The sequence below is a fragment of the Trachemys scripta genome, chromosome 1 (genome assembly GCF_013100865.1).
Source record: "Trachemys scripta elegans isolate TJP31775 chromosome 1, CAS_Tse_1.0, whole genome shotgun sequence".
Taxonomy (NCBI): domain Eukaryota; kingdom Metazoa; phylum Chordata; order Testudines; family Emydidae; genus Trachemys; species Trachemys scripta.
In genome coordinates, this window is record NC_048298.1 from 91,995,876 (window position 1) to 92,022,636 (window position 26,761).

The following is a 26,761-nucleotide window of genomic DNA, read 5'->3' on the forward strand; positions in this document are numbered from 1 at the left end:
ACAGGTAGGGGGTAGGGTCCTAGGTGGCCAGTTAGGATTGGGGGGAGGGTCTCAGGAGGGGGCAGTCAGGGAACAAAAGAGGCAGGGAGGCTTAGGCAGGGGGTGAAGTCTTGGGGGGGCAGTTAGGGGCAGGGGTCCCAGGAGGGGGCAGTCAGGGGACAAGGAGCGGGGGGGGAGGGTTGGGGGTTCTGAGGGGGGTGGGAAGTGGGTGGGGCAGGGGCGGGGCTAGGGCAAGACAGGGGCGGGGCTAGGGCGGGGCTCCTCCCGTCCTCTTTTTTGCTTGCTGAAATATGGTAACCCTAGAATAGCCAAGTCAGCAGAGCAAGGGGGTGGATGTCCTACACGCTAGCAGCTGTGACCTCCGTCCCACCCCAGCTCATTACAGCCCCCAGTGGGCCGCAGGGTGCTCAGAGCTACTACAAGGAAGGCCCTGGAAGTAGCTAGATGTGGAGGTGGACAGATATGCTCCTGCAGGGGCGGCTGCTTGGCCACGATGGGGCGACCACAAGTGGCAAAATCCATAGACTAAATTGGCCAGTTCCCTTGGCTGGGCACATAGCAAAAGCAGCCGGAAGGAAACAAGTGCTGTTTGGGGGCTGAGTGTTGCCAGAGAGCTCAAACCAGGGAGTCCGGGTAGCCCCGCAAAAGGGATGCAGTTAACCACTCTTATGGACCCACTAAGCAGTCACCTCTCACCTTTTTGTTCCCCTCCCTCCATGGACCAAGCACCCACACATACTGTGATTTTCCACCCCCTAGAACCATAGGCCCTCTCAGAGGTGATGGCCACTGGCCCATACACATAAAAGCAGGAAGAAACGTTAGGAGTGGGGAATGGGAGGTCACAGGAGGCTGGGACTTGCCCCCATTAGTCATCTAACAGTTCTAACCCATGGTGACTGTAATATTACCCAAAAGCTGCCCAGCTGGTACCTTCCAGGACCATATTTAGGTGCACTACCCATCCCAATTCTTATGGGTCAGTCCTGTATCCTGCACTTTAAATACGATTTTCCACCACCACCCCGCCTATCCCAAGAGTTGTAATAATTTCTGGCTTGCCTAGGAGGAGAGAAAACCCAGAGCTTATGTGATTTTCATGCACTATAGAGAACTAAATGCTGTTGTATTCCCAGAGGCTAGGGGAAAACTGCAGGTGGGGATGGGGGAACCCATTGTTAACTCAGTGCTGGGATGGTCTCCCACCTCCTAGTATTCTCCGAGAAGAGAGGTGGAGAAGCAAAGGGAAAGAAGGGATCAGCCCTGCAAGAATTAAGTGTGACAAAGTTGAGACTTTTTCTTTAAAATATATGTACATATATATTTGTAAAAGTACATTACCATAGGAAACTGTGAGATACCGCAAAACACAATAGACAGAAAGCAGCATTTATTTTACTGGGTTTTCTCACGTACAATCCCAGGATCAAATTCAGACTTGATGAATGCAGGCTTGATCAACCCACTGAAGTTAGTTAAGTTGTGCTTGCTTACACCAACTATAAATTTGGCCCCAAGTCTTTAAATAACTTATCAGCAACATGTTAAAAAAATAGTCCTACCCCAAACCTCACTATGTCAATGTCAGAGATTCTTAGTGGGAGGAGTTTATCAGAACTCATTTGAAGGCAAAGTTGGTCCCAAAGATAGAGAATTATTGCATTACATACGTAGAAAACGTCAGAACAACCCTGTGTATCCAAACCTCGTTCATTGGAAATTCATCTCAGTCATGGCCTCTGCTGTGTGAATCAGTTGCAATTCAGTGCATACACTCCATTTCTCTGGCTATGCTTTGAATGGCTCCAAACCATTCTGGATACAGACGAGATTCCTGTAACTGAAATCCAGTCTTTAAAAAGAAGGAAGAGTCATGAACTCCTTGCTCTCTAGAGTCTGCAGGGTCCTTTGAAAGTGCGAGAGGGGATTTATGAAACCTGAGATTAGTTGAATGAAGCAGAATCATTTGGGAAGGCTAGAAGGGGAATGCTAGATAAGCATCTAATGATCCCCTATCTCCTTAGATTGTGGCAGGATCCTAGAACTCCAGGAGCTGGAGTTTGTGTCTTCCTATGGAAAGTTTCTGGTAGTTGGAGAGGAAAGAGCAAGTTCACTGGTACTTTTGGGAAGGCATAGGCAATGAAGTGCCAATAAGGAGACGAGGGAAGCAGTGGGAAGCGTGGGATTCCCTATTTCAAGGGAGAGATTGGAAAGCACAGAGACGCACATGCAGGGAGTGTTGGGAAGAGAGATAAGGGAAGCACATAGAGGAGAGGGGAACACTTTCAAGGCTGGAGATGTGTGAACCACCTTCCCAGGAAACACAGTCTCATGGATCATCCTGGTCCATCTTCACAAGGTCCCACCTGAGCTGCTAGATAGATTTTTAATGGATGTGGTGTGCTGGACTCTGGAGGAGCACCAGTCCCACTTCCCTCCTCCTCCCTGGATCCTTGGCAGGCAGGCAGAACTGATGCCTTCAAAGCTTCCAGTGAGTCTCAGTCATTTTCTGGGGACTGGACCGTTGGCTGGGGTGTGGCTGAAGAGCCTGGCCCTCCTGTATATGATGGCTCCTCCGGCTCTTCTACCTCTGGGGTGCAGTCTGCAGTGGTTTCTGTACTGTCACTATGTGCAGAAGGTTGGCCAGCTGCAGAGCCCTCATCCCTCATGGTGTCTGGAGGCAACTTGGGGGTCAATGGGGGTTTTGGGGACAGCGGAGCACCGCGACTCTGGCGTCTGGCAGGCTGGGGTGGAAGTGGAGGTGGGACAGCAGGAGCTCGCATAGACCCACTCACCGTTCGGCGAGGAAAGACTTTGGGGATGGCAGTGCTCTCAGGCACAGGTGGGTTTTGAGGTGTGGAAGTTTGGGTTCGAGGCTGCACCTGTGGTGGGGGCACCATGGGTCGGACTGGGGCAGCTCGCTTCACTGCAAAGCAAACAGGGAAACAAAACTCCTTTTACCAGCTTGTTTTCCATCCATACAGTCCCTACATGGCAGGCCTGCAGCCTGACTCCTGGCTCTCCCATCCTGTGCTCCCATGCCCAAGTCCCATGGCACAGTTCCTCCCCTTCCAGCCAGTCTGAACTGGACAAAGCAGGATCCAGCTCTCCATGATGTATTCATACAATGCCCAGCCCAATGGGGTCCTAATCCCTGACAGGGACCCCACAAATAATTAGGGGACTGCCCATAGTAGCTTTGGCCAGAGGCACCAGTGCAGAATGCCAAGACCTTCCCCACAGCCAGGGGAGGAGCTTGCTGCCTCCACAGAAGGGGCAGGATGGGTAAATTGAGAGGCTTATAGTCATTAATGCCCCACAATGGTGTTCTGTTTGCACTAGTTGGGCCACAAGTCAAACTGCATTAGGGACGTCTGTGGCATGACAGAGGCTAGTCCTATGGCAGGGGAGAAGCCCAACAGCCAGAGCTCACCTGCCCCAGCTCGATAAATGCTCCCAGTTCCATATTGCGTGTTATATCCCAATATGCCCAGCCAGGACCAGCTCAAGTCCCCGGGCCAGTGCCCCTTTCCCCACATCTCTGTGTCATAGCCTTGCTTAGAGACAGTCCCCGACATTATCACCTGCAGGGCCGGCTCCAGCTTTTTTGCCCCCACAAGTGGTGAAAAAAAGAAAAACCCGATTGAGCTGCTGTTGAATTGCTGCCAAAGACCAGGACGTGCCGCCCCAATAACGGACGGAGTGCCGCCCCTTTCTATTGGCCGCCCCAGGCACCTGCTTCCTTCGCTGGTGCCTGGAGCCAGCCCTGATCACCTGCCAGCATCCCTTTCACTCCCAGAACAAGCAGGGCTGGTAAGGGGAAGCCAACCTTGGAACAGGACGAGATGGGGGCCAGCACTGGTGGTGCCACTCAGGCAGGACCTTGATACCAACGTACCCCAGTGTGGGCCTCCTCCAGCTGAGGCATACCCCTCAGCAGACTGGTGAACCCACTGAGCTGCAGCTCCATCGGCAGCATGTCGGTGCCTGGGCCATGCACTGGAAGCGAGACAGACCGTACACATTGAGGTGTGTCAACCTGCCAGACTTACTTTTGCGTGTGGTGTCATCAGCCGAGGGGCCCACAGTCACAGGAGAAGTTCTGGTCGTCTTTGGGGAGACTGGTCCAGAGGACATCTCGGGGTCTCTTCTGCTGTGGGGAAAGGGCAAGTCAGGTCTCTGTAATCACATCTGCCAGAGACCTGAACTATGGGCCTCAAATCCGTGTATCTGCCAGAGAGACATCGTGTGAATGCGGCCAGCACATGGGGTGACACACCTAGCATCTGACCATGCTGTTAGCTGCATGGGGTTGTAAATGCGCATGTACAGAGTTTCAGGATGAGTCATACAGAGCGGGAGGTGGGATGGGGTGAGCAGTTACTGGTGCAGGGTGACTGTGCTAAAGACACACGTCACTGGGGAAGCAGATGGAGCTCTCCTCTTGTGACACTGGTGGCAAGGGGTTCCCCTTTCAGACACCCGGGTAGGATATAGCTAGGAGACAAAGGTGTGGGATGCAGAGGCAGCTATACAACTAACATAGGTCAGCAGTGCAGCTTATCCAGGACACTGAGGGAGGGGGACAGAGAGAAAAGGAGAAGATACTGAACATCACTATCATAGGACCTATTTATATGGCCTCCTTTACCATAGCATTTGAGTGCCTTTATAATCATCAATGTACTGAGCCTCACTGCACCCCTATGAGATAGGGCACTACCATTATCCCCATTTTGCAGACAGATTAAGTAAGGTGCCCACGGTCACACAGGGAGTCTATGGCAGAACCAAGAATTGAACCCACGTTTCCTGAATCCCAGGCTAGAACAGTAATGCTGGACCATCCTTCCTCTTGCCCTGCCTCAAGAGGAAGCACATATCGGGGCAGTGTGAAGCCATTCTCTCTTCTGGTGGGGGGCTGTGCGTGCCAAACCTCCAAGTAAGGGAGGAAGATTCAGTTAGTATCTAGAGTCGCCTACAGAAGATGCCACTGGCTATGATGTGGGGACCCCATCTCTCTGCAGCAGGCAGGGGACAGACAGAACAGCACAGCCTCACTCACTGCCAGACACTCAGGGCCGGCTCTGGCTTTTTTGCCCAAGGCAAAAAAGCCTCCCGCCATGCTCCCCCCCCCCCCCAGCGCGGCAGGGGAGGGCGCCAAGCCCGGCCTCGGGCCACTCTCCCTGACCAGCCGGAGTGCCGGAGGGAGGGCGGCGAGCCTGCCGCGGCTCTGCTGGTGGCCGGAGCCCCAGGAGGAGGGCGGAGAGCCAGGCTGGGGCTCCGCTCTCCCCGGTGGCCAGAGCGCCGGGGGGAAGGCGGCGAGCCCGGCCGGGGCCGGAGCGCCGCGCCGCCCTGCCCCGCCCCCCTCCAGGTGCTGCCCCAAGCACAAGCTTGGTGGGCTGGTGCCTGGAGCCGGCCCTGCAGATACTTACGCTTCTCCAGGTGTTAGAGAGGGAGCGCTGGCAGGAAGGGGCTGAGACGAGGGCTCTTCCACTGAAGGGGCTTCGATGGGTTTGATCTCCGGGGGGGGAGTGAACATACCCGAAACATTGAAGTCTATCTCTTTAAAAAATAAAGAAATAAAGTGAATTAATGCGGCACAGAAGCACCCTCCTTGGTGTCTGCACAGACACTCCCCACACCCAAAGCAAAACCATCCCATGCAGAGTCCTAGGGGCCTGATCCAAAGGTCACTGGGAGAATCCTGTTGACTCCAGTGGGCTTTGGATTGTGTCCTGGGAGAGCGCAGCCAACACAGACCATCCTGCAGAACCCACTCACCTACCCACAGGGACCCCTCACTCTCTTCTTCTCGAGTTACTTATGGGAGAATTCTGCGACACTGCACACATGCAGAATTCATGTCCCCCGCAGAAAATAGATTTTGCCAGGGAGGCACTGCAATTACACCTTTTGCCCACCAGTGGCTGCTGTGACACCAGAAGAGAGGGCAGCTGGCTCAGAACTGGAGCAGCCAGCTATGGAGAGGGAGTGGGCAGTGGCTGCCTTCCTCACGGTGCCCTGCCTGTGGGGCCAGGTGAGGAAGCACAGGATATGTGTGGGGGAGGCGCGGGAGGACGGACAGTGAGGGGCACATGGGGCTGCTGGGAGGGTCACATAGATTGGGGTTTAGAAGGGCTAGTATGGGGACAGAGTGGGACTGGGGCACAGGAGCTAGTAGGGTGACAGCATTGAGCTGGAATGAGATTGGGGGTGCTGGGACAGATTGGGACAGCTGGTAAAGAGGTGCAGGGCCACATGGGGATGGGGAAGGTGGGGTGGCTGACAGGTGTTTTGAAACAAATTACAAAAATAATTGAAACGTGTGATTACATTGTGTTATTTTGACAAATAAGATATGCAGAATTTTAAAATATTGTGTGCAGAATTTTTAATTTTTTGGCGCAGAATTCCCCCAGGAGTATCGAGTGTATTGGCCTCAAGTCTGGGAGCGGGCAGTGCCCCCATCACAATACACTGAGCTTCCAGAGAACAGCTACCCCCTTATCCTCCCGCAGCCTGGACTCAGACAATGCCCATCAATATAGACTCTCCAGATCCTGCACAACATCATTCCCCAAGAGCCCCCCAGCCTCCCAAGAGCATGCACAGCAGGTCCTGGGGGCTGGTGCCTTGAGTGCGGTGTAGGTGAGAGAAGGACACCACCCTCCAGAAGACAGGTCACTACCAATGTCACTACGTTAGCTTGGCTTGGAGCCCTTGGGCAGCCTTTTGTCACTATATGAGGCTACCAAGGGTTTCTCCTGGTTCTCACCTGTCCAATTCTGAAACCAGGACCCCAGATTTCCCAGTGAGCCTAAAGGGAGGGCTGGGTGGGGAGCCCAGCTGTACCGCCTCAGAGATCTCCCACTTGCCCGGCTTTAAACCATTCTTCATGTTCGGCACTGCAGCCGCCAGCCTACCAGCAAGGGCAGGGGAGGAGAAGGGAACTGCCCTGGACAGGACACCCCTTCATGTCAGCATAGCTCACTCCTTTGTCTTTGTACCCTTCTCATCTCGGACTCTGAGCACACAGGGCCTGATTCTGAACAGCACTCACTCCCACCTGTTCGACACTGGCATCACAGCACTGGCCCCACTGGACTTGCCCTAAGAGAAGCCAGGATCTAGACCAGCATTGCCTTACCTCCAGGGAAGAGAGCGTCGGCATTCTGTATCAGGGCCTCCACGATGCCCACCACCTGGATGGAGGACACGGAGGCCATGTCTAGCTGCAATGGGTCTCTGAGGGACAGAGAGAGAGGAGCCGTTAGGATGGAGCTAGAAATGGACAATTAATGAGCTGTTGCTTCTCCTCTGGCAACAGCACTTGCGACTGTCTGTCTGCTGAACACGGGGCCTGTTTGGAGGGGAATCATGGAAGGCAGCAGGATGAACCCATTTTATTGCTAGTCAAAAACTCGTGGGGTGCTATTAGCACCAGGGGTTCGCAGCAGAAAGCACAGCTGAGGGTTGCAGCTCTGAGGTGGGGGCTACGTGGCGCTGTGTGCAATGAGTACACTGCCCCTTTCACCTTGAAAAACCTGGATTCAAGCCCTGTCATAGGTCACATGTGCCACAAGCGTGCTGGGTCTCAGCCACTGCCCAATAGACATTTGCCCCCCTTGCATTAACCCCCTGTGGATTGGCAGAGCTATGTGCTGGGGGACGAGGCTTGGCAGAGGGGCGCAGGTCGGCAGGGAGTTGAATCGGTAGAGCTGAGGGAGAGAGGGCCAATCCTCGCACAGGAACAGCGCGGGGTGTTTGCAGGTCAGGACAGGTGAAGAGGCTGAGGTGTGGGATGGGGGCAGGACAATGAAAGGCCAGGAGTGAGGTACATTAGTACAGCTGGCTGGTGGGGCAGGACTGGAACAGAAAGAGGTGCATCCAGTGAGAATTGGGGTGCATTTGCAGAGCTGGGGCAGGGGCCTAGGACTGGAACAGCGGGGTGTGGGCGAGATCAGGAGTGTGGTACATTAGTGGAGTGTAGGATGGGAATAGCAGCAGGTGCTGCCAGTCAGTACTGAGCTCTATGGACCATTGGTATTAAAAAAAATTCCTTTCTTTAAAAGTTCTCAAACTGCCCTTGATGGTAAATAAATCCCAGCCAGGGCTGGTGCTGCTTCCCGGCCACAGCACTTGTTTTGTGGGGAGGCTGGTAGAGGAAACATTCAGAGGTGGTGGTGGAGAGGTTCGTGCCCTGGATCACTCCCTGGGGAGTCCCATGTATTACCCTGTGCTCTGCTGTGACCACAGCAGGTTGGGGCCCAGGACGATGGCGATGTTGCTAGGGGTCATTTTATTCACTTCCTGATGTTCAGCCAGCTTAGCTAAAAACCGGATCAAATACCTGTTGCAAAAGGCAGGAGGTTAGTAAATATCAGGGGAATGCCGCCCCTCCTGGCCGTAGGAGTCAATGCTCTGCATTGCCACACGGGGAGACTGGGATTCCCAACTGGGTCTCTCTCTCTCTCTCTCTCTCCCTCAGAACAAGTGGGGCTGGCAAAAGCATGGAGACCAGGCCCTGGTCTCAGTGTGAGTGCCGTGCAGGAGAGCAGGGTTCCACTCCCGGAGTTGGCAGGGGGCACGGCAAAGGCTGCGCCCATTGTCTGAGGGGCTGGCATTGTGCACTGTAACACACCCAACTTCAGCTTAGGATCCCCCCACCCCCCATCCTGGTCTCTGGCTGCCTGGGAGCCATGCAGAAGCTGAGGCCAGGGTGCTTTGGGGACTCTAGCCCCTGGTCTCAGAAGACAGGGGATCACTCACCAGCTGAGGCACTGCGATACCACGGAGATGGGCAGAGTGCAAAGCCTAGAGACTGACGGATCCCTGCCCCCTACCTCAGGTTGTTGTAGTTGTCCTGGGGGAGCTGGCTGCAGGTGTCTTGGAGGCTCTGTAGACGGCCCTCTGGCTCCTTGAAACTGAGGAGAGGGAAAAGAAGAGATTTAATGTGGCCTGAGAAAAGGAAGGACGGAGCAGTGTCAGAGGGAGAGGCGAGAGCCCCCTTTCTCTCTCCATTCCAGTACAGGCTGAAGAACAGCGGATTAGACTCATCTGGGGAGAGGGCTGAACTTATTCCTATGTGAATGTGCTCCCCACAAAGCCCACTGGTGTCAGCAGGGGCTTGCAAAGGGATCAAGGGGAGAATCCAGCTGTTTATTATTTATTCAATGCCTTCTTGTTGCATTCACTATGGAGAAAATCTGCTTCTATTTAGATCACCGCTATTCCCGCCCTTTGTCTCTCTTCCTTCTCCATCGCCTTTCTCTCTCTCTCTCTCTCCCTTCCCTGTCTTTGTGAATCTCCTCTGTTCCTTCCTCTGCATTTCCTTCCCTGCAGCAATTCCCAAATGCCAACCCAACTGGCTTCACTCCCACCACCCCTACCCCCATTCCATCCCCTAAAATGACCAGCCATTAAATAGCTAATGTTGACAAAGCATCATCATCACTGGACTTTAAAATTGATACTCCAATCAGATGAATAGAGTCCAGCAGATTTCACCCCCCTGAGTCCTTGTTTCAGGCTCTCTGCACACTCAGGCAGACAGCACTGCATGCCTTCAACTCAGTTCACATGTGGAACATTCTCTCCACAATCAAGGGAGCTAGAAACATATTTTTCTTTCTTAAAAGGAAAGCTTAGATTTTTGGCAGTGGAAATATAGTGCTGCCCCCTTTCAACCTGAGCAGCTAGTCAAGTTTGGGGCCCTGGGGACGTTCCAGCTGAGAGCAGAAACTGGTGTTTGCAGTGATGTTGCAGCCCTGTCAGTCCCAGGGTATTAGAGGGATGAGGTGGGTGAGGCGCTGAAGTGCTTCTGGTGAAGACACCTCACGGAGGTGGAATTATTAAGCCAATGGCAGAGCTGTGCTAGTGCAAGTCTGTAGTGTGGACCTGTCCTGTCAGTAAGTTTCCCAGCCCTGAAGAAGCGCTCTGTGTAAGCTGGAGAGCTGGTCTCGCTCACCAACAGAAGTTGGTCCAATAAAAGCTATTACCTCTCCCACCTTGTCTCTCTAATATCCTGGGACTGACATGGCTACAACATAACTGCACCCCTCTGAGTCACAGAGAGGAAAAGAAGGTGGGGTGGGGGGAGAAAAAAGCAGCTGGGGGTGTGTGGTGTTAGTGGGTTCCAGATTATTGCAATAATCCAGTGTCTCTGTTCAGTCCATGATTTTTTGTGTCTAGCAGAGTAATGAATGTAAGCTCCTAGGCTTGTCCTTTATACCTATCTCATAGAACTTGAAAGGTCATCAAGTCCAGCCCCCTGCCTTCACTAGCAGGACCAAGTACTGATTTTGCCCCAGATCCCTAAGTTGCCCCCTCAAGGATTGAACTCAAAACCTGGGTTTAGCAGGCCAATGCTCAAACCACTGAGCTATCCTTCCCTCCTTTTGAAGGTGTTGGGCAGGTTTCCTTTGAGAGCGAGGACTGATAAGGTCAGATATTGAGTGACTGCTCTGAGAAAAGTGTTCACTCACTGGTGATGTGGTGTTTTTATCCTTTATCCTTTTCCTGTGTGAGTTCATTACAGAGCGTAGTGATTGTCTGGTATCACCCAGATAATTGTTATTGGGACAGTTAGTGCACTGGATGAGGTACACCACATGTTGTGATAGGCATGTGTAGGACCCATGGATCTTGATAGGTGTGTTATGAGGGGTGTTGATCATTGTAGCAATGGAGATATGTCTGCAGGTTTTGCATCTATTGTTCTGGCAGGTCTAATACCACTTTGAGTTGGTGCGTCCTGGTCTGAGGGGCGCTTGCTTCTGATGATGAGCTTGGAGAGGTTGGGGGGATTGTTTGAAGGCCAGAAGACGGGGTTCAGGAAAGATTTCTTTCAGGATGGGGTCTCCATCGAGTATGGTTATCAGGGCCGGCTCCAGGCACCAGCCGAGCAAGCTGGTGCTTGGGGCGGCAGCTTGTAGGAGGCGGCATTCCGCCCAATCTTAGGGTGGCACGGCTGCTTTGTTGTTGTTGTTGTTGTTCCTCTCTGGCCGCCCTGTAGGGGGCAGTGGCGTGGAGGACGGGAGCGCCCTGCAGCAAGCCCAGCAGGGCAGCCCGCGTCCTTCCCTCCCAGCCGACCGGAGTGGTGTGGAGCCCTCCCGGCAGGGGGCACGGCGGGAGGGGCCACGTGGCAGCGCACCGCTGAAGCCCTGCCCGCCCCCCTTCTCTCTCTCCCCCCGCTCCCTCCCCCCGCTAGCCAGGGCACATCTGCAGGGCAGGGAGTCCCCCTGCACCCTGGCTCCGGCCGCGCCGCAGGTTTTTTTTTGCTTTGCTGTTCTGGCCGCCGCGGTTTTTTGTGGGTTTTTTTTTTTGCTTGGGGAGGCCAGAAAGCCAGAGCCGGCCCTGATGGTTATAGTTGTTTGATAATACCCTGTATGGTTTCCTCCAGTGTGGGGTGACAGGTGACAGTTAGGGGTGTGTGGTGGGAGGGGATTTTATTTCTGTATTGAAGCAGGTTCTCTCAAGGTATTTAGGTGGCTTGTTCCATGATGCGATCTACTTCTCTGGTGGAGTGTCCTTGTTTGATGAAGGCGGTTTTGAGTGTATTAAGGTGCGTATCCCGGAGCACATTCTGCGGTATGTGAGTGCCTGGCTGTAGATAACTTTCTTGGTATGTTTGGGGTGGTTACTGGATCTATGAAGGTAGGTGTGGCGATCCGTGCATTTCTTGTATATAGCTGTCTGTAGGGTTCCATTGTTGAAGCCGATCATGGTGTCTAGCATGTTGATGCTAGTGGGGGAGAGTCCCAGAGAGAGTTTAATGGATGGGTGGTGGTAGTTGTAGTTGTGGTTGAAATCTGCGAGAGAGTTTAAATTGTCTGTCCAGAGGATGAAAATATCATCCATGTAGAAATTGGTGACAGTCAGGGATTTCTTTGGTGCAGTTTTGCTTATTTACAAAGAATGTACAAAGTTCTGTGTCTCTGAAGGCAGAAGGAATCAGATAGCAGGACACAGCTTCTTTTGCTCACAGCACAAAGAACATTCTTTTCAGCCTGCCCCTCCTCCCCCAAAAGTCCTCCACCCACTAGTCCAAACTCCCGGGTGGGTTCACAAACCCCTTTTTGTGTTAGGTGGGGGAGCTTCTGATTAACTCATCCTGACAGTTATGTTAACTGAAGGACGTATTCACACTCAAAGAGGTTTGTGAGGGAAGCCACCAGTACCTCTCAGCATAACACTCCCCCCATTTTAGCTCTGCCCATCATCCTGATGATGCCCCAAAATGGTGACGCCCTGTGTGACCCATCCCAAACAGAAAGCAAATAAACAGTTTAGCAAATTAAAAGTGATACAAGGTTAATGATTTATATAGGTACAGTGGCCTTCTGTCTAGATGTTTTCACATCACCAGTCCAAATTGCTTTTTATTCCCATCCAGTATCCCACTCAGATTCCCCGCCCTACCCCCACTATGGTCTTTCTTTAAACAACCAGGGAGAGGACCCCTTTCAGTCAGCCCCGTAAGGGATGCCTGTTGTTTCTGTGGAATTTTCTGGCTGAACCAGCCCCTGCTTATTCTGTTTGAATGGGGGATTCACCTCTGTAACAACTTTTCCAGCCTCAACTTCCACAGCTATATTCTCAGATCTGGGAGGGGAGGGGGGTGGGTGGGAAGAGCCAAACTGAAGCTCTGTCCCCCATACCATAAGCACTAGCATCTGTGTCCAGCATGAAAGGGGTTTTGAAACATGGATAGGCCAAGACAGGAGCAGTCATCACCAGCGCCTTTCTCAGCTCTGAAAATGCTAAATCACACCCTGAGGGCCAATTAAACAGTTTCCCTTCTTCACTATTTGCTGCTTGTCAGAAACATTCAGCAAATGAACAGAAATCACTTCCTGGCTGTTGAGTCACAAGAGCTTGAGCAGCTAAGAATTCCCTGAGACTCAGAACAAGTTTCAACCACTCCCTTGCTGGAAAGCTACTACAGCCTGTACCTGTTATAATGGTTTCTGCCCCTGGGGGCAGGACAGTTCACTCACTGCAAATCAAACTGCCTACACACCATTTGTCTCACCTGCCTGGCCCGTATCTTTAAAGGGCAATTTCCACAGACTGACTTTGTAAGTCACCTTTCCTGGCACTGATTCCACAGGCATTAGCCATAATGAAATCCAAGCCAATTATGAGCTCATGCCCTATGTCAGCCACCCAGACTTCTTGCTCGAATTCCAGAGGTCCATTCTTCAAACCCAGTTTGGGACAGGTGCCCTTGCCCCAGTCACCGTCTCCACTTGAAACCAGTTAGGTGGTTCGGTTTTGGAACCCTGATTCCCAAGACGTTTTAGTGTATCTGGTTTAATAAACGGCTGTGTCTGAGCCATGTCAATCACCGCTGTGCATTTTGCAGATCCTACTGTAGTCAAACTCCCATGTTGTTCAAATGCCCACATCTAAACAAAAATGGTGGGGCTGATCCTGGTCCCTCCACCAAGCTTTGCCCTTTCAGCTTGGGGTACCCCCATTCCCCAAACTGGGAGCGAGAGAGAGACTTTCACTAGCCACTTGTGGCAGTCTGTGTTGGTCTGCCTGACATTTATAACAATCCTTTTTGTGGCCAGTTTTGTCACAATACCAGCGTTTAACTGAACCGTTTCCTTTAATTTTTGCATACATGTCAATTTCTCTTCTTTTACAAACCAAATGTATCAGTTTTTGTCATCATTCGATACGGTCACAAACCAGATTAAAATCCCCTCTTTCATCAGACATATCAGATGCAGAGCTGTACTTACAGGGCACATGGCAAGCAGTTTCCCTCTTCCTCACTAGCAGATGCTTCCTTCCTTGTCTGGTGAAGTGCTGCAAGAAAATATTCAAATTCTGCGGCCAATTCCCCCAACCTCTCGGTGTGTCTTTGGCCTCCTTTTGCTGATCTTGATCTGCAAGTCCAAGTCCCGCCGAAGATCTATAAATTGGTCCATTGCCAGCCCATCCTAAAAGGCCTTGGTGTTATCTGGATATGCCATGAACACAAGTCTCTGCAGGCCCTCTGCCAGTTCAGATGGGGTTTCTTCTTTCCCTCTCTTTCTAGCTCTTAGCTGTGCCCTGGCCAGCTCAGGTTGATGGCTAGCTCCAAATCACATGTCAAGGGCTTGTACCAGGTCTAGATTACACAGTCTTCCCCTCAGCACATTTTCCAAAAGTGGCGCCTTAGTTAGGGGTTACCATGGCACCAGTGGGCGGGGCCCACCCTCTGCTCTGAAGCTTGGTCTGCCAGGCGGCGCTGGGCTCCTGCAGGCAAGGGAGGGCAGCACACCTGGAGGAGCCATGTGGAGGGGGCGGCACGGCCGGAGGAGCGGGGGGGGCACAGCATGGCGGTCCGCAACTCCCCCCGCCCCGCTGCAGACAACTTTGATGCGGAGGGTTTGGCAGCCGGGCCCCTTGGAGCGCTCTGCGGTGCAGAGGCAGCTGTCAACGATCAGGTCCGGGCAGTTCCTGCTGGCCCAGGAGAGCCCCGCCAGCGCAGCTGCAAAGCAGAGGCAGCAGCAGAGCCCGTGCATGGTGGAGGAGCGGACGCCGCGGCTCTGCGCTGCTCGTGGCAAGCTCCGCGCACAGCCCGCTGTGAGGGCGGCTCAGTGCCCGCCCCGCCTCCTGCACTGACCGGGTCCCGGGGCGCCCCCAGGGCAGGGAGGGTCTCCCCCCGCCTCCTCGCGGCAGCCACACCGGGCGGACCCGCGGCCGGTCACTCCCAGCAGGAGCCTCGGCGCCACCCTTGGCTCACCGGCATAAAACTCCCCCGAGGAGGGGAGAGCACTTCCCCCCTCCCGCCGCGGCCTGTCAGCGCGACCCGCCCACAGCCAGGCTCCGCCAGCAGCCCCGGGCAGGGCAACGCCCCCGGGCTGAGCGGGTGAGCTGGGCTGCAGCTCGCTCGGACCGCTCCTGGCAGGGCTCGCTGCCTTCTGCCCCCACGCCCCAAGGGTAGGGTCAGCGCTGAGCCTGGGCTGGTGCTGCATGTGGCGAGCCCCTCCGAGGCAGTGACAGCGTGAGGGGCACCGTGGGAACCCAATTTGCAGCCAGCCTACCCCCCCCCCAAATGTGGGTTTGGAGACCAGAACTGAGTGGGGAGATGCCCCGGTGTCCCGCTACGCAAGAGCCGCTTGCACAAGAGGGTGGGATGACACAAAAAGCGGCTCCCCCCTCACCCGCACGAACACCACGATGGCTCTGTGCTCCCGGAACAGGGCCCCGAACGGGATCCTCTGCCCGTCTCCGTCCACTACCAGGCGGCATCTCACAGCTCCCCCGGCTCCTGGCCGCTGAGCCACGTGCGATCTTGGCTACCGATTTGCCGTGTGCTCGGGGCTGCCGGGAGATTCGCCATGGTGGGGTTTGCTCTCTGCTGCTGGCTGGGCCGGGCCTAGCGGCCGGGCCCCAGAAAAAAGCAGTGGAAGGGCAGGCAGCAGACTCCCAGGCTCTTGCGGTTCCAGGGGCAGCTCCAGCCCCCTCTGCACAGAGAGCCCCGGGGACCCCAGCCCACTCCCATCCCCGGTAACCCCTCCCCAAGCTCCATACCCCGTCTACCCCTCCCATGTACCCCATGCCCCTGCCTTTCCCTCCCCTTCACCTCCCCTCGTACCCCTGTCCTCTGCCACCCTCCCTACATCCTCCCCTCCACCTCCCCTCAAGTCAAACCCCCTGTCCCCCTCCCTCCACATCCTCCTCTTCACCTCTCCTCGTACCCCTGTCCTCTGCCACCCTCCCTCCACATCCTCCCCTTCACCTCCCCTCAAGCCCCGTCCCCTGCTACCCTCCCTCTACATCCCTCAAACCCCCTGTCCTCTGCCAGCCTCCCTCTCCAGCCACGGGGGGTGGGGGCAGCATGGCCGCAGTGTGGCTGGAGGAGCCAGCCAAGGGGGGTGGGGTGGGGCATGGCGTGGCCGGAGGAGCTGGGGGGGGCGTGGCCAGAGGAGGAGCCAAGGGGGGGCGCCTTTTTTATGTTTGCTACCCCTGCTCTTAGAACCTGGCTATGCCACTGCGTGCAGCACAATCAGAGCTGGGCCACCCATGTTGTGAGTAACGCCCCTTCCTCCCAGCCATTCATTGGCGCTATAATGTTGAGTTGAACCACATAAGCTTCCCAGGGAGTTTTTCCCTCAACGATAGGGGGTTTTGCCTCATTTGAGTTGGGACAGACCAACCTCTTCCCTCTGGGCCGCTGTGGATTACAAATCGGGTAGAAAACTTGTAAATGTCCGACCTTCCCCACATCCTCTGGCTGGCTCAATTCCTCATTCAGGCGGCGGACTTCCTCTGTGGTCAGCAACCCTTTGAATTCCTCTGGACCTGAATTTTCAGCTCCTTAAGTCCTTCCTGCAGCTCATCTCAGCTAGCCCATTCCCAGTTGGCTAAAGCTTGCTTGGTTCCGCTGTTTTGTGGGAAAACTTCTGGCCTATGGCAGTCCGATTGTTGGTCACCTCATCAATCTGTTTCATTCCAGCCTGGGTGTGTTGCAGCTGGTTTTGCCAACCTGCCCGGGAATTTCATCGTTGGTGCTCCAACAGGGATCTCATCTCAGCCTCCAAGTCATCTCTGAGCCCTTTCTGGGAAACCTTCAGCTCTTGGGACGTCTCCAGCTCCTGTTTGAGGGCTTGTTTTAAATCCTGCTAGCCATTTTTGATTTCTGCAAGCCCTTCCGGGATTTGTTCCATCATGGTTCCAAGCTCACCAGCTCTCTCCTTGGAAACCATATCCCACTCCTGACATGAGTGTTGCCCCTTTTCAACCCAAAATGTGAGGCCCTGGGCATGGTTCAGTTGAGAGCAGAAGTTGGTGGTAGTCAAGTATTTCTCTGAGGTAGTTTTGTTTAGTTACAACAAAGAATGTACAAAATCCTGTGCCTCTGAAAGCAGAAGGAATCAAATAGCAGGAAACAGCACCTTTTTCTCACCGTACTAAGAATACCCTTTTCAGCCTGCCGCCTGACCCAAAAAACCTCTCCCCAGGCTTCTTCCAGGGTCAGACTGTCTAGACACTGTGCTTTCAATTGCTCCTTTCCTCACAGACACGCACAAAACACAACAATACTCAGCAAAAGCCCTCTGCCCACTCAGTCCAAACTCCTGAGGCTGATTCACAATGCCCGTTTGTGTTGGTGGGGGGCTTCGGATTAACTCCTCCTGGAAGTCATGTTAATGGAAGAGTGTGTTCCATCCAGTCTCAGAGAGGTTTCTGACTGATGCAGTCACCAGTACCTCTCGGCAGAACGCTATCAATACATCATGCGGGCCAGATCTAGCCTGGGGACCCCTATGTTTGATACCACTGCTGAAGAGTCCATAATCAGAGGGGTCCTTTTGATAATTTAGCCTGCCTAAGAATGTCCATCTCTCTGGTTATTTCTTACCAGGCTACTTTAAACCAGTCATCGTAGAGTTCAAAGGTCATCAAGGGTTGGGGCAGCTCTCGCAGGTAGGATTTCAGTGCACCTGAGATGGAGGCAAAGGGTCATGTTTTAGAGAAGGGGTTCTCAAACTTTTTTTTTGCTCTGAACCCCTTTGAAATTATTTCAGGGTTTGATGACCCCACCATACCATGCCGCCCTTACTTCTGCACTGCTGCTGGGGGCTGTGCTGTCTTCAGAGCTGGGCACCCGGCCAGCAGCTGCTGCTGTCTGTCCGCCCAGCTCTGAAGAGCTCTGGCTGTCAGCCCTGTCCATGCGTGGGGGCTGACAGCTTGCCACCTCCCCATAATAACCTCATGACCCCACCCCCCAGTTTGAGAACTGCTGCTTTAAAGATAACACCATGCTTCTGGGGCTACCACTTGTCCAGTCATGTCTCCGGGGCCCTTACCTTGGGCCTCCAGCACGTACCTGCAACAGCGTGTGGGTCAGAGTAGAATTCCTCTAGCGCGTTGGACCCGCTGGCCAAGCTGCACTTCAGCTTCCTCAGCACCGAGGCCCCTGCTGCCAACCTGAAGAGTCCCTAGAGGAGGGAGGTGAGAGACAGCATGACAGCAGGACAGACTGGCTGTGGTGGGGGGAAGGAGTTGGGCAGCAAGCGGCACCTACCTCCTCCCTCATGCCCGACGCCAGCAGCATCATGACACAGGCTTCAATGGGGAGGGCAATCTCCCGACCCAAAGTCCTCAGGTGTGTCTCCAAAGGCACTCCATAATACCCCGACACCGGGGTATCTATGGGGAAAGGGGGCTCTGGAAAAGAGGAGAGAGATCAGGAGGGGGTGGAGGACAAACCCCAAGTGGAGAGGGCGGTTGGAGTCTCTCGCCTAGTCCTCTGGTTCTAGGCCAGGCTCAGGCTGGAGAAGGATCAGTGCTCATCACCGTCCAACAACTAGCTCTGTGGTAAATGAGCTGAGAGGTGTCAGCCCATTTCCTAGCAGGACAGAGGCTCCATATCACCAAACCGCCATCACTACGCCTGTCTGTAAATTGCCCTCTGATTGGCAGTCCCAGCAGGGAGGCTGAGGACCAAATGAGCCGTGGGAGACTAACTCTCCTCTCACTCCTAGCTTTGGTCTCTCCAGTGAGGGCTGAGGTACGTCAGCAGGGGTCAGTTTGGTGTGCAAAGCTCGCCCTGCTGCGTTCGTACAATCCCAGCGTAACGGGGTAAGGAAGAGAGCTGCCCAGCGAGCAGGCTCAGTGGGAGCTTGGAGAGACCCTGAGGAAGCAGTAGAGAGAATCGACCTCTTCTGCCTATATTCCGTGTGTAGCTACTCGCACTGCCATCCACAAAACCCTGCCCCGGCCCGGCTTGTCCTACCCACCTGTCTGGCTGTGGGTCTCCTTCAGCTCCGCCAAGACTGTGTCTAGAGATTCCAGAGACTTCCGGTGGTACTGAGCTTGGATTTCCATCAGCTGCCAGACAGATCACAGGCAAACACAGCTTTACTCTGCATAGCGTCTCTCAGAGACATCGGGTCCCAGGGCATTGACAGGGATGTGTGCTTTCAGATGGGACGTGCGATGCAAAGGAAAGTGGCAAAGACAGAGCGGGAACAGCAGGGGAGAAGCCTCTTTTGCCAGCAGCGGCCGGGCGGTGGGATGGGACCAAGACGAGGCCAGAGCAACATGGAGATCCTAGGGGACTTGCACACAATGGGAACGAGCTGGGGGCGAGGGAATAGCACGGAGGGGCAGGACTTACTTTGATGAAGTAGTTAGCATAGCTGTCCTCCTTGGTGGAGAAGTGATAGAGGTCAGCCATGTACTCATCCTGGAGAGGAGATAGAGCGAACATTAACCTTCTCCTCAGCACCACCACAATGAAGGGGCCCCCCATCAGTCCTCATCATTAACCCCCCCAGTCCTCCAGACAGTGCTCCCATAGCCAGATCTGGGCCATGAACACACGGCAGGCTACATCAAGAGATGCAGGGGGGTCTTACTGGTGTTTGGAGCGGAGGTAAATGAAGATAGCACCCCAGAGGAGCTGGTTTGTTAGATTTGGGGTTACACTGGTCAGTGTTCACATTCTCCCTTCAGCCCCCCAGGAAATAAGTCTCTATGCTTCCTCTTTGTTATTATGATTGAGGTTGAGGCCCCAGCGAATATCAGGGTCCCGTTGTGCTGGGTGCTGCATGAGAGACGGTCCTTGCATGGAGGAGCTCACCGTCTGGGTCGACAAGGCAGATACAGGCAGGGAGGAAGGCAGGGTTATCACCCGCAGGGACCAGAGGCACAGAGAACTGAAGCGACTTACCCAAGGTCCCACAAGGAGTCTGTGGCAGAACTGGGAACTGAATTCTGATCTGCGGAGTGCCAGGCCTGTGCCTGAGCCACAAGGTGGACCTTCTGTTCTACAATATGTTCCTCTTTGCTGCAGGTTTCTCTGTTCTGTGGTGAGCACCCCACCAAGCTCTCCTGTAGCGGTTTTACTCTCTGACCACCACACTGCTGCTCTAAACCCTTTACTACTCTATTACACTGGGGCGTGGGGTTGGCATTGGAGTCCGCGGGCTGTCTACCCCCTCTGGAGTCTGGGACACAGCCATCTTACCAAGGCCAACATACCACTGGTGCTGGCTGCGTCTGGGCCAACCCTCTCACTCTAGACAGAGCTCTAGCCTGTAACTAGCAACTGGCTCCTGGGGCCTCCCGGGACAGAACCGCTGGAGATGAGTGGATCGGTGCCCAGCTCTCAGAATGAACCCAGACCTGGGTTCCTTTCCCCCACTTGGTGTCATCAGCTTCCCCTCCCCAAAGAGGGCAGACTCGTTTTCCACTCACCTTACACTGCTCCACCCTTCGCTTCACCTCCTCTTCCTCTTCCTTCAGGTTCTCCAGTTTGATGGCAGCGGACGACCCCCCGGGGCCGGGGCCAACACCAGTGCTGTTACTGGAGTTCTTGACAGCTTGGTTCAGCCTTTGGGTTGCAAAAGAAGAATCAGGCCCACACCCTGGAAGCCTGATGGCATTTAACACCAGGGATGCTGACACTTTAAATGGAGAGGCACAGACCCTCCAGCCCTCTCCTCCATCCACATCAGAACTCTGACCGATATGTAAATACGTCTAGAAGCAGCAGGGTTGCCCCCTCTTTCCCCTTGGCAGAGCATTTACTTGTGGGTTAAACCCTCCATTTCTGCCCCTGGCACAGGATTTGCTCATTCAGAACGTGTGAACATAGAGAACACCCCCACCACCACTCCTGGAACCAGGACCTGTCCTACGGAGTTGGGCATGCAGGCACCAACTTGGAGTCACCCAGACAAAGAAGGGCTGAGCATTTTGCTGCCCCAGGTGACTGCCTGTTCTGCTTGTATAGCAGAATCCACAGTGTCTTTAACAGGAAGGGACTTCACAAGTGCACACTGGACCTGGACTCATCCTTGCGTGTCAGGGACTTAGACCCTCTCTGATCTGTCAGCTGAAGTGAAGCTGTCAGCTTCACCCCCTCAATCCCCACTCTCAGGGGGCAATCATCTGGATCACAGCTGCAACCCACCATGCTCCCCCTCCCTCAGTACCTGCTCTTGATGGAGTTCCAGTCCAAGATCAGCTTCTGAAGATTCTTCTTGTGTTTCAGGATGACAGGCAGCTCCTCCTAGCCGAGATTGGATGAGGGAGTTAGTTACAGATCCTACCCATGGGATCTGCTGCCAGGAATGGCTGCATTTATGCTGCATTTTGTGCAATCACAAAGAGAGAGAGGCGAGAAGGTGGGGGAGAGAGCAGAGGTGGGCCAGAGAGCACAAGCAGGCAGGAGAGATGGAGGGAGAGTGAGCAAAGAAGGGATGGGGAAAGCAAAGATAAGAGAGAGATCAGGGCTACCTCACTCAGTTTATTCAGAGGCTGTAGGACGTCTCTCTCTAAGGTGATTTCAAACTCAGACAGGACTTTGGCCAGCATGCTTTGTATGAAGCAGCTCATCTCTAGAGCTCTCCTGCAGGAATGGAAGGGGAGAATCACAGCAGGCCCAAAACACCCTACCCCTCTCCCCCCGCACCCGGGAGGCAGGCAGTGCCAGTCCCAGCACTAGTTCCCAGATCCTGCTGCACTCGGCGGTCGACAGCTCAAATCCCCCAATGCGCGTGCTCAGAGGCGGGGTGCCGCCTTGTGGCTGGCAGTGTTAACCTTGACGCAAGTGCTCAGAGGCTCAGTCTGGGAGCATGAACCCCTGAACCAGTGACCTGGGGAGTGTGCGCCGATGGTACCGTATGCACTGATGCTTTTCAGGGCTCTTCCCTGTGGGCACTTACCCGAGGCTGGAATCGGTGTCCAGTTCTTTGAAGCTCTCAGCCATAGTGATGGAAAGAGCCATCAAGGGCAGCTTTTTCTGCACAGAGCCAAGGAGAGAGGGGGCGGGGGGGGGGGAGGGAGGGAGGAAACAATGAGAAGACAGGTCAGATCCTCCCTCCCCCTCCAGTGTGGGAGTGACACCTTCAGCACCACAACCTGCTGATGACAGGGCCAGCCAAGGAAGTGCCACCTCACACAGGACACATTTCACATCTGTCCCCACCTCACAGTCCCTCCTCAGAATCCTCCTCACCAGCATGAGAATCAAAGCAGAAACCAAGGCGATACACGGGAGGGGTTACGATGCAAATGGCTACTCTGGTCTTTAAGGCTCCATAACCCTGCCTCACTCTCTCCAACTAAAAGAATTTTTCACTTGACCAGAGCTCAAAGAGCTGGGAAGCGATTATAATAATAATAATAATAATATATGGAGATATACCCATCTCCTAGAACTGGAAGGGACCCTGAAAGGTCATCAAGTCCAGCCCCCTACCTTCACTAGCAGGACCAAGTACTGATTTTTGCCCCAGATCCCTAAGTGGCCCCCTCAAGGACTGAACTCACAACCCTGGGTTTAGCAGGCCAATGCTCACACCACTGAGTCATCTCTCCCCCTAATCCCTACCTGCTCTGTGGTGGTCCCCCTAGTGCAGAGTCCTCCAACAGCTAGTCCAGATCTGTGAGCCCCACTCCAGAATGCTGGAGTCTAGGGAGCTGGACCATGGAGGAGGAGATTACCCTGAGCAGAGTGTGATTATTCAGGGTCAGGACCCCTTCGCTCTAGGACAGGCATACTACATGGGAGGTCAAAATACCATCACATCTGAGGTGAAAGGTTCTGCACCTTATTCCTCTGTGCATACAGTCTCCCAAACCAGCTCAGAACCCATGGCAACTTGGAGGAGAAAGGTCCTTTATCCCATTCCCCAGCCCCCTAAGCACTGTAGTTCCAATCTGGGAGCAGATCAGAACCAGTGACTTCGAGGAGAAACATTCTCCATTCCCTTCCCAGCCCCCAGTAACAGCCAGCCTCACCCCAAGGCTCTAGCAGAAGCAGTGACCTCGCTGTGAAAGTTTGGTGTTCCACTTCCCCATTGCCACCACCTCCTGATCTCTCCAGAGCACAGACCAGACCCTCCACGGTGGAGGGGAATAAATGTGACGCTATAACACTCAGGTCTCAGGCGCTTTGCACCCTTGAAGCATCTTCCACCCAGCAGAGTCTCGCATGGAGCAGCTGGGCAGGGCTGCTGGGGGAGGGGCTGACATCCTCTTCATGCGTAGGCTGAAGAGGCAGCTTGCCAGGGAGCGGAGCGTGGGGCAGAGGCACTTACCACTCGTTTGTCCATGTCTGCACCGCACTGCCCCTGCAGGCATGCCTGGAGCCTCTTGGACACATTGTGCGCTGCCCGTTTGGCTGGCTCAATTCTCTGCTCAATCTAGAAAGAGGTAAGAGACTGGGAAGCAGGTGGGGCTGGGCTGGGGGATTCCCTTCCCCAGCCACCCCTCAATGTATCAGGTTCCAGGGTCACCTTGGATTCTCTCTGCTAGGGTTTCCTAGCTGAGAAGGTAGCTGTGCATTGAGGGAAGAGAACTTCCCTTCTTCCGGAGGGCACGAGGTGGCCCTCCTCTGCCTATTGATATCCATCCATGACCCTCTGGTGCCTCCCCTGTGTGTGCGGGATCTGGTGAGGCATTGTGTCCCCATCCCACACCATGGCCAGAGAGGGCTGGAGGGCTGGATGCTGAAGCCTTGCCTACACAACAGGTACAGCCCGTTTGCATGGTGAGCCTGTTCTACCACCGCTTCATTTGGTGGATGTCACATAGTTTCCTTAATGTGGTTATAACACGGTTTTGTCTGATCTACACAGGAAAAAACAACCCATGTTCGAGCGCGGCTAGGCTGTGTTGTAACTGGGGTCCCGAACATGGCTAGAGACATAGTGCAGACAAGGCCTCAGCAGCAGAGCTAGCATGAGAGGCAGGGCTCGGGCTTGAGGTTAGCTCTGTTCCCCATTGATGTAATCAGGGAGGCTTGTCAAGGCCTATCACCCACTGCTGCACTTAGGTACCGTTCCAGGATGCAGAAAAATCCAGGCTGAGGCTGCCCTGTAACTTTGATATAAACACAGAGAGAGAGAGAGAGAGAGTAACTCACACGCAGACACACCAGATGTTTGCCCGACATGCAGGCTCAGGCCCACACATGCCCACGGACCGAACCCATGCCTTACCTGCAGCAAGTCTTCAGTCAGGAACTCGGCTGTTTCTTGGGCTCTGGGGAAGAGGGCGTGGGAGGGAGAGAGAGACTTATTACACTTGGTGACCTCCAGCCAGCCTCCTCAGGAGGGAGGGCACTGAACCACAGCTGCTCTGGGTTGGTCCAGAGGGATGGGAGATGGTGGGTCCTGGGTCATCCCGTCTAAGGCTGGACTTGACTAGGAGGAGCTTTCAGGTGGGCCCACGGGAAGCGGATGTGAGGCATGGGAATGGCTCCCAACCTGAGAACAGAGGGGGCTGAGGGGCTCCAGTGCTATGACTCAGGCACGGGGCAGAGTCATAGCACTGGAGGTCCATGCTGGCTCCTTCTCAGCTGAATGAAGGATCTAGGCCAAGATTTTCAGAAGTGTCTAGTGATTTGGGGCACCCCACCAGAGACACTTGATTGTCAGGAGGCGCTGAGCTCCTGCTCTCTAGTGATCAGGGCCCTACAAGACATGTTGGGGTTGGGGACCCAAAATCACTGGGCACTTAGGCAGCTCTTGGCCCCAGTTCTGGTTCTTCTCCTCCTCCTCCTCCTACCAGGGGCTGCTCCCAAAGTCCATCCAATCCAGGGTCTTCTTCTTTCAGGGACTGTGCCCAGAGTGAAGGGCAGGTGAAGAGGAGAAGCAGCAGCGGGAGGGTGGGGTGGCCGTGATTAAAGAGGGCTGAGTCAGTGGGATCCCACGGCAGGTTGAGGAAGGGAGGTGCTGAGGTGAATCTGTAGCCTGTGAGGGGGCCTTGTAGCTGGATTGAACAAGCTGATGCTCTGTCAGGGGGCCTAATGAAATCTCCTGGCTGGGCACAGCTGGGAGACCCCTTTAATGCAGAGGATGTGGGGAGAAGAGAAGCACTACAAGTGCCCTAGTCCTTACACAGGGGGAGGGGGAATTGAGGGAGGGGACTGCTTTGGGGTAAGGGGAAGGGGAGGAGGGAAGAGCCTGCAGCAGCATAACCTACTGCTCCCAGTGAAAGACCCACTCGCCTGGCCTGGGGGCTCAGGCAAACAGTGAGATGAGTTTAAGCCATTCTTAGTCTCTCAACATTAAAATAAACAACGTGTGTGTGTGTGTGTGTGTGTGTGTGTGTGTGTGTGTGTGTGGGTGGGTGGGTGAGAACCGAGACGGGAGAGCCCAGCCCTGCCAGGGCTTTTCAAGGTTTTGCAAGAGGAACAATTAGACAGAGAGAAAAACAATCAAGCAGAGGTGGCACTGGGCTGGGGAACGGCAGGAATGGAAATACAGTTAGACACCCAGAGAGGAAAGGAGAGCAGAGCATACGCCCAGAGCCCCCTCCCTTCTCATCAGCCTACCGAGACGCTCCCCGTTCCCCTCTCCACCTCAGGCAGGCTTTTCCGAGGCACTGGGGGATACAAGAAGAAGCTCCCATGACACCGTGTGGAGGATTCAGCTCCAAAGGGGTCCTCCAGCCCAGGAGGGAGAGAAGCCCTGGTAGGGAATGTTCCTTTCGTCTTGTTACTCCTTTCCCTGCATCCCTGTTCCTCTTTACCCCAATGGGGCCTGGGGGATTCCCTCTGCTGCTGACTTCTGCACTTCCCTGGCCCCACCCCCTGGCTGCCATCCTGTCGCACAGAGGGGTGCAATGCGACAGGGTCTCCCTGCCTAGCCTGTCAGGCTTAGGGTCGCCACTTGGCCTGATTTTCATGGGGCTGAACCACACCATCGAAGCTGAGCTTACCGGGCAATTCGGTGCCTGACTGGATGGAGGGGCCCTGCTGCTTGGTCCAGCAGGACAAGTGGAGCCAGCCAGCAGCACTTTGTTAACCTGGCTTTATAAATGACCAGAGGGAGTCGCTACTGAGCAACATTGCTGTGTCCCTCCGGCTCTCCCAGCCAAGGGGGCCGAGTTAACCAAGTCCCCTGGGGGTTAGCTAAAGCTTCCCCACAACGGGGGCTGCTCTGAGCAACCCTGGTCCCCTTCCACGGTCACTCAACCGCAGCGCCTCGGTGGTTGTCACAGCTTCTTCCCCGGCTCCGGGCCAGGCGCGCGTCCAGCCTTCAACCTGCTGGAAGGCTGGGTGGTGGTGGTGGTGCAACGCTCTCTGATGCAGCTTCCTGCCCTCCCCGGCAGCTCCGCCAGCGGAGAGCTGAAGGGCTTGGGGCTGGGTCCTTACCGTCCTGTGATGCTGGGATGGGAGAGCTGCTGCCGCATCCGATTAAACTGCCTCTTCATCATCTTGGGAGTGGAGAAGAGAGCGCAGCACCGACCTCCCCCACGAGTGGCTTCCCCCACTCAGCACCAGCCAGCTGCACTTGTCATCGGAGGAGACAGAGCCTGCTGCCTCTTCCTCCCCGCTGCGCTTCTCGTTACTTCCCTCTCTCCTCTCCTCCCTCCCCACTCGGTGTTTTCTCTCCCCCTTTCTCTCCGCTCTGACTTCGCTTCAGACTCCCGCCCTTTTCTCTCCTCCCTCCTCCGGTTCTCTCACTCCTTCTTGCTCATGGGTGTCCTGCCTCCCTTTTCTCCTCTAGCTCCTTCTCTCACTTCTCCTTCCTTCTCATTCTCTCCTCGGTTTCCTCTCTGGTCTGGTTCCCACCCTCACCCTCACCCTGTCATTGCTGAGCAGGTAAGAACAGTCAGTGCTCCTGTTGCTGCTCTCTGTTCCTGTCACCACCCCGCAAGTATAAATAACTTCAGCCAAGCCTTAAAGGGGAAATATTTTTACAGCAAACACATAACAAGGCAGAACAAGCATCCGCCACCGCCTAACCAGAGCGCAGGGCCCACACGCTCTCCCTCTCGTTTCCCACACGCTCTC

General features: G+C 54.6%; 1 protein-coding gene across 1 annotated transcript in view; it reads right to left on the reverse strand.

Moving 5' to 3' along the window:
• The window catches only part of SH3BP1 (SH3 domain binding protein 1), a 30,885-nt gene extending 4,346 nt beyond the window's left edge, over window positions 1-26,539 (reverse strand). The window contains exons 1-18 of the mRNA XM_034752293.1: window positions 26,120-26,539; window positions 23,961-24,003; window positions 23,058-23,162; window positions 21,681-21,757; window positions 21,253-21,364; window positions 20,949-21,025; window positions 20,209-20,344; window positions 19,127-19,195; window positions 18,747-18,837; window positions 18,032-18,174; window positions 17,834-17,945; window positions 17,366-17,447; window positions 8,847-8,927; window positions 8,237-8,353; window positions 7,151-7,248; window positions 5,436-5,565; window positions 4,053-4,153; window positions 2,505-2,926 (exon numbers count right to left, since the gene is read on the reverse strand). Of these exons, the coding sequence (XP_034608184.1) occupies window positions 2,505-2,926; window positions 4,053-4,153; window positions 5,436-5,565; window positions 7,151-7,248; window positions 8,237-8,353; window positions 8,847-8,927; window positions 17,366-17,447; window positions 17,834-17,945; window positions 18,032-18,174; window positions 18,747-18,837; window positions 19,127-19,195; window positions 20,209-20,344; window positions 20,949-21,025; window positions 21,253-21,364; window positions 21,681-21,757; window positions 23,058-23,162; window positions 23,961-24,003; window positions 26,120-26,181 (2,058 nt within the window). The 5' untranslated portion in view covers window positions 26,182-26,539. The remainder of the gene's footprint in view (window positions 1-2,504; window positions 2,927-4,052; window positions 4,154-5,435; window positions 5,566-7,150; window positions 7,249-8,236; window positions 8,354-8,846; window positions 8,928-17,365; window positions 17,448-17,833; window positions 17,946-18,031; window positions 18,175-18,746; window positions 18,838-19,126; window positions 19,196-20,208; window positions 20,345-20,948; window positions 21,026-21,252; window positions 21,365-21,680; window positions 21,758-23,057; window positions 23,163-23,960; window positions 24,004-26,119) is intronic.
• Between the last annotated feature and the right edge of the window lie 222 nt (window positions 26,540-26,761).